General features: G+C 42.0%; 1 protein-coding gene across 2 annotated transcripts; it reads left to right on the top strand.

Moving 5' to 3' along the window:
- Positions 1 to 610: 610 nt before the first annotated feature.
- Positions 611 to 5645, top strand: LOC133841458 (R3H and coiled-coil domain-containing protein 1). 2 transcript variants are annotated; one of them, XM_062273965.1, is made up of 10 exons: positions 611 to 787; positions 1770 to 1940; positions 2012 to 2154; positions 3022 to 3232; positions 3483 to 3993; positions 4082 to 4258; positions 4324 to 4608; positions 4673 to 4862; positions 4920 to 5159; positions 5222 to 5645. In XM_062273965.1, the coding sequence occupies exons 3-10, from the start codon at positions 2121 to 2123 to the stop codon at positions 5269 to 5271; spliced, it is 1698 nt and encodes a 565-aa protein (XP_062129949.1). In that variant the 5' UTR covers positions 611 to 787; positions 1770 to 1940; positions 2012 to 2120; the 3' UTR covers positions 5272 to 5645. The 2 variants fall into 2 exon arrangements, with proteins under 2 accessions (XP_062129949.1, XP_062129948.1); XM_062273964.1 differs by lacking the exons at positions 611 to 787; positions 1770 to 1940; positions 2012 to 2154 and adding an exon at positions 2762 to 2906.
- Positions 5646 to 5715: the final 70 nt, after the last annotated feature.

Raw genomic sequence — 5715 nt, 5'->3', positions numbered from 1 at the left:
TATTTTTTGCGCTGGCAACCCTAAGAGCTATGCTGTCAGAAGCTGACTGTCGTGTGCACAAATCAGCTGGTCGTTGCGATGTCGGCGCTGTTTGGATTTGCATGCAACAGCTGACAAATTGTTAGCATTCAACTGCTGAGGGATACAGCAGCAAAATTATTGCACATTTAAAAAAAAAAAAGAAATTCAACTACATAAATTTATCTTATTTTTTGCGAAATGTTAAATTGTTTATAAAAAATATAATTGTAAATCTAAATTTAAATAAAGGTAAATATATTGTGAGACCGTATAAATAAAAATACTGTTAAATACTTGAACTTTTTCGGTTCTCGTATTCTGATACCGATTTTTTAAAATAGCATTAAGTCTTGACCGAAATCGGTGAAAGAGAAGTCTTGATTGATGAGAAAAAATCTTCTAGACAACGACATGATTTTATGAAATACACGGAAACAAGCTGTTTAAAACTGTGCGCCTTTTTACACATGTTGTGTGCTATCACTATGGATGTGTAACCAGGTTTTTTATTATTTCGGTATTAAAACATATTTGGTTATGGTCACATCGAGACAAATAAAACAGCTTTAGAAAAGCTCTTTTTTTAGAAACAAAAAGTCTGAAAGAATCGAATGTTGCGACATTGTCGCAAATAAATAATAAAAAAGCTGGAGAACGGCGAACGGAAAAACGCGTTTACGGCTAATTTAAGCTTAACCGATCAAGAATTTGTTTATAATGTTGGAATCGATATTGATTTGTTTTTAAAAAAGCGACTGAGTAGTGGGTAAGCAAGAATGAGCTCGTGTTCTTATTAGAACTTCTTTGCCACGCGTGTATGTGTGGGTGTGTATTATGCACACACACATGTGTGAGTTTGTAAGTGATTGTGTGTGCGCGTATGTGTTGATGTACTTGTGTGGTATAAAAAGTCACAATATCGCAGCTGGTGGCGCTACAAAAGCAACAACAACAAAAACAACAAACATCACAAACTCCTTGCATTGCGTCGTTGTGACATTTGAGACTTTCGTGATCCCTTCCGTACCTCGTACCCCAATTGTTGTCTTATAACAACGCGGAAATATGCAACAACGGGGCATCGATGCAATAATATTACCGGTTTGCAAATGCCACAAAATTCGAGTTTTCCCAGCTGCCCCACAACTGCAGCAGCAACAAAAACAACACAGTAACAACAGAAACGACGGCGAACGAAGCATGCAACTTTATTTTCCGCATTGCGTCGACGTCGTCGTTGGCGTTTTGGGGCTGGTAACACGGTTTTTTGGTTTCTGTGCTCGTTGTTCGCTCGTTTACCATGCACTACGCGTTTAATAAACAATTAATCGCCATGCAATAAACAACCGCGTTCGTTGCGCACCATCAGCAATTTATTATTAAATTCACTTGTCGTTGCTCGCGTAGCAAATATATATTTGTTTTGGTGAATTTTTATTAGATGAATGTTAATTATTACAATGTGTTGGTGTTGTTGCTGTGCCGTTTGACCCTCTGTCTCTGTCTTTGACGCGTTGCATAATAAGTTATTTACAAGTCGAGCTTTGCGTGCTTCTTACTCTTCGTCTACTTCCACTTGACGAAACAACCTGTTAGTGTAAGACAGACAGACAGACAGAGAAGGAGAGATGCTCTGCTCTCACACACGCACGCACATTTACTTACATCTCACACACACACAAATGTATTTCTATGTATGTATAACGCTCTCGTTTCTTCTTGTTCTTTGTTTTGGGGGGAAACAACAGAGTGCTGCTCTTTCCACCTGTGAACAATTATCGCCGTTATCTCATCCATCAAACATGTGAGAACTATCGCCAGCAATACGATCTTTTGACGTTTTCCGTGGGTCAAGGGCCCCATCGACGCACAGTTGTTTGTTTTCGCAATCAGCTTATCGATCCCAACGGTTTTGAAGCGTGAGTTAGCTTATTTTTTTTGCATTCCATTCCAACCCACTCAACAAATATTCTAACTGTAATTACCACAGCCGTAAACAGCAGCAGCAACAACAACAACAACAGCCCGTGAAAAGTTGGCGTAGCAGTAACGGAAGAAGCAGCAGCGCGAGCAGAAAACGCGTAACGGAACTGTGTAAAATGGGCGTCAAGAAGCATATCAGCGAAACACCCTGTAAGTAGTTTGGTTGACATTAGCGGTATTCCGCATTCCGTAAACACAAAGTGCTGACAGCAATTATAACAACAACATAAAAAGAGTACAGAGAAATGGAAAACAGGTTGAGCTAAAATATCAGTGCAAAAACTGGTTTTAATCCCCTCATACACAAACAGCTGCTTTAATATTGAATCAGAATTCAAGTTGTTTAGCGAAGATACCACTTTGAGTGTGTACACACTTACACATACATATTGCACGTAAATAATGTGCAAGTATTTGTAATAAAAAGACTGGCACATTTGGCAACCATTTGAATTGTTTGCAAATAGACAAAGAGCACCAAAAAACAAAAAGCAAAACTGCAAAACAAAAACCAATTAATTATGTGTGTGCAAACTGACTAAAAATAAAGCCAAACACGCCGGTGAATGTACGTGCACAGTGTGCACTCCTCCCACCCGTTAGCCAGCTCATACTTTTCGTTTGCTTTGCTACGGGTCACGCAGCTTTGTTCAAGGTCGCCCTCTTTCGCGAGCTGCTTTTTGGGTTGCATCATATGAGCGCGCTCTCTTACACGCACACGCATACACTATCTCTCGCACTCACACATAGCGTCGGCTCTCTCGCGTGCGCTATGCTCTGCTCGCTCACTTGTTGCGCGCGCCCTGTTGTTGTTCGTGTTGACATTCACGAAGCAGCGCACAAAGCGCAACAACATAAAATTGGGTCAACATTAGTGAATTTTTGTTTCTTTTTCTCTTGGCGTATGTACACACTTTTTTTTTGGTGTTTTGCTTTTTTGCCAAATGCGTGTGTTGCCTCACCTGATTCGGGGTTTGCTAATAAATCGCTGTTTATCTCGCTTCCTCTCTCATACAGTAAGCAAATCGAATTCTGTGGATCTCTATAGACCGCCTGCACTAAGAAACAACAGTACTGAAGAAGCAACCGTAGTATCAGCAACCGCTGCAACGACGAACGAGACGCCAGACGAAGTTGTTGCAACAGAAGCAGAAGCCGACGTTGCAGCAACAACAACAATAACGACATCGACAACTACCTCAAACGCTTCCAAAGGTTCACCAAACAGGTAGGCTATGGAAAAAATATTAGACAACTACTTTATCTTAGTGTGTAATAATTTAATAGTTTTTCACTAGTCAAAGCTTAACTCATAAGCAATAAAATAAATGTGCAATAATTGAGTTTTTTGCTTTCGTTCAGGCTATTTGCATACAAACGAACGTTAAACATAAATGTTTTTTTCCCCATACGTTTTACGAAATTCTGTATGTGTTAATCGTTTTTACCTTTCTGTTTTGCTCATCTCGTTCGCATAGAGAGCAGCAGCAGCAACAGCAACAACAACAAGCAGCAGCAGCAACGAGACGCGAACGACGTCCCGACCGCGCCGTTTATGTGCCAAGGGCACGACGCAGTCAAACGACGCCGCCAACGACGACGACAACTGCAGCAACAACATCAGCATTACCGATGCCTATGCCTCTGCCGACGTCGCCGTCTCTGCCAACGCCAACGCAAGCAGTAATTGCTGCGTCTACGTGCAATCCACAGCTAGAGTCGCAGCTACAGCTGGAGCCATTGGCATTGCCAGTTGTAGATACAAACCCGTCCAAGTCGGACGACAGCAACGCTCCATCGGCAGCTTTAGCCCAACAACAGGCAAAACCCAAGAAGCCGCGATCGCGTCGTGAGCGTGGCAAGAAATCAGCAGGTAAACCTTTAGAGGCAGCTACGCTGCTTGTGATTGCGCCCAGCGAAAACCAAGCGAACCAAGAAGAAACCACCACGCCGACACCATCGCCGCCAGAAAACCACTGTGATAAGGAGGTGCGTTATCTACACTAGCCATGTTATCAGTAATTTCCACATCGCTTGCTTTTTAACTAATCGAATCATTCGCTCTCTCTTCGTTCAGATGATGGCCGGAGCCCAACGAACAAAGTCTGGAGGCCACGGCAGTAAAGGCGGCCAGCAGCAGCAGAATAAACAGCAACAATCGCTGCGCATCGAAGATGCCAACAATGTGACAACAACGACTGACGATGCCAACAAATGTGATAATGAAGTGCGCGAATTGCAGCGAGCCTCCAAGGTAATTCACATCTTTTGTTCAAGGTTAAACAAACAAAATAAATCATCTGCGGTTTGTTTTGTTAGGAAATCAATCGCAGCAATCGTCGCATCATGAAACAAACCTTTGTATCCGACGTGCTGGAGATTCCCGATAAGATTGAGACAGCACCAAAGGTCACGGCCACAGCAACAGTTGCGACCGCGACGGCTTCTGCCGACAGCACCACCGAGGATGATGAGGAGGAGAACGGCGATGATTGGGAGAACATGTTCGATGAGAACGGCGACTGCTTGGATCCCAAGATATTGCAAGAGCTCACCGACTCCGTGGGCAAGTGCAAAATCGAGTTACCCAAAATGGACTATAGCGTAAGTAGAAACAGAATTTATACAAAAGTTCCCCATATCTTTAATTTACATACTTCACTTGCAGGTTTATCATATTAAGCAATCACTACTAAATGAGGAGGAATTTCCGCACGTGCTGGAGATTTCCAATTTTCCGGTTGAATTCAAGACACCCGACTTGTTGATGCTCTTCTCCAAATACAAAGGCACCGGCTTTGACATTAAGTGGGTGGATGACACTCATGCTTTGGCTGTGTTTAGCAGTTCTGATATTGGTGAGTAGCTTAAACTCACATGTTGTGTAAATAAATAAAATTAATTAAATTTAACAGCTGCTGAGGTGCTGACCATGGGCCATCCATTTGTCAAATTGAAGCCGCTGGCTGCGGCCACCTTAGAATCCCGTCTCAAGGCCAAGAAGGCGGGTGCCACATCGCTGCAGCCTTATCGTCAGCGTCCCGAGACTTGCACAGCGCTGGCGCGTCGTCTGGTATCGGGTGCTTTGGGTGTTAAACTGCCCACTGCGCCGGAGGATAGGGAGAAGGAACGACGTGTGCTTCGAGAAGCCAAAGGTGAGCTTTTCCTCTTAAACAATAGTTAGTACGATTTACAAATACTTTTCTCTATTTCACAGAACGCAAACTTTTAGCTGCCAAACAGCGTGACGAGGTCTGGGAGAGCTAGGCCTTTGCCTTCTTCGTTATGCAATACAATGCAAAACTTGCTGCAACATGCATTTTTCAGGGGCATGCCCCACATCAACTCTCACAATACTTTCTCAATCAAAGCTAGTACATAACTACGTATAATTGATAATTTTGCATACTAAAAAAACCGTGTATTTTAAAATGTTCTCGCTTTCCGTGCAATCTGCATACAAATTTTTGCTCAATTTGTTGGAGTTTTTTGTTTTCGAAATTGCGAAAATGTCATCATATAATATTATACATAAAGTGCATATATTTATTTGTCGTAGAAAGTAAGCAAACAAAAAAAAACATGCATAAATGGAATACCTACATGTTGTTTTAACTCCAAGCGTAAAATTTTATTTATAAGCGCAAGCAATTTATATAAATATATTTTAATAAAGTTTATAGCGCGTAAGTACAAACAGAAAACTTTACT

This window comes from Drosophila sulfurigaster, chromosome 3, assembly GCF_023558435.1.
Source record: "Drosophila sulfurigaster albostrigata strain 15112-1811.04 chromosome 3, ASM2355843v2, whole genome shotgun sequence".
NCBI classification, from domain to species: domain Eukaryota; kingdom Metazoa; phylum Arthropoda; class Insecta; order Diptera; family Drosophilidae; genus Drosophila; species Drosophila sulfurigaster.
The sequence above is the reverse complement of the archived record's forward strand: the minus strand, read 5'-3'. Positions and strand labels throughout refer to the sequence as shown.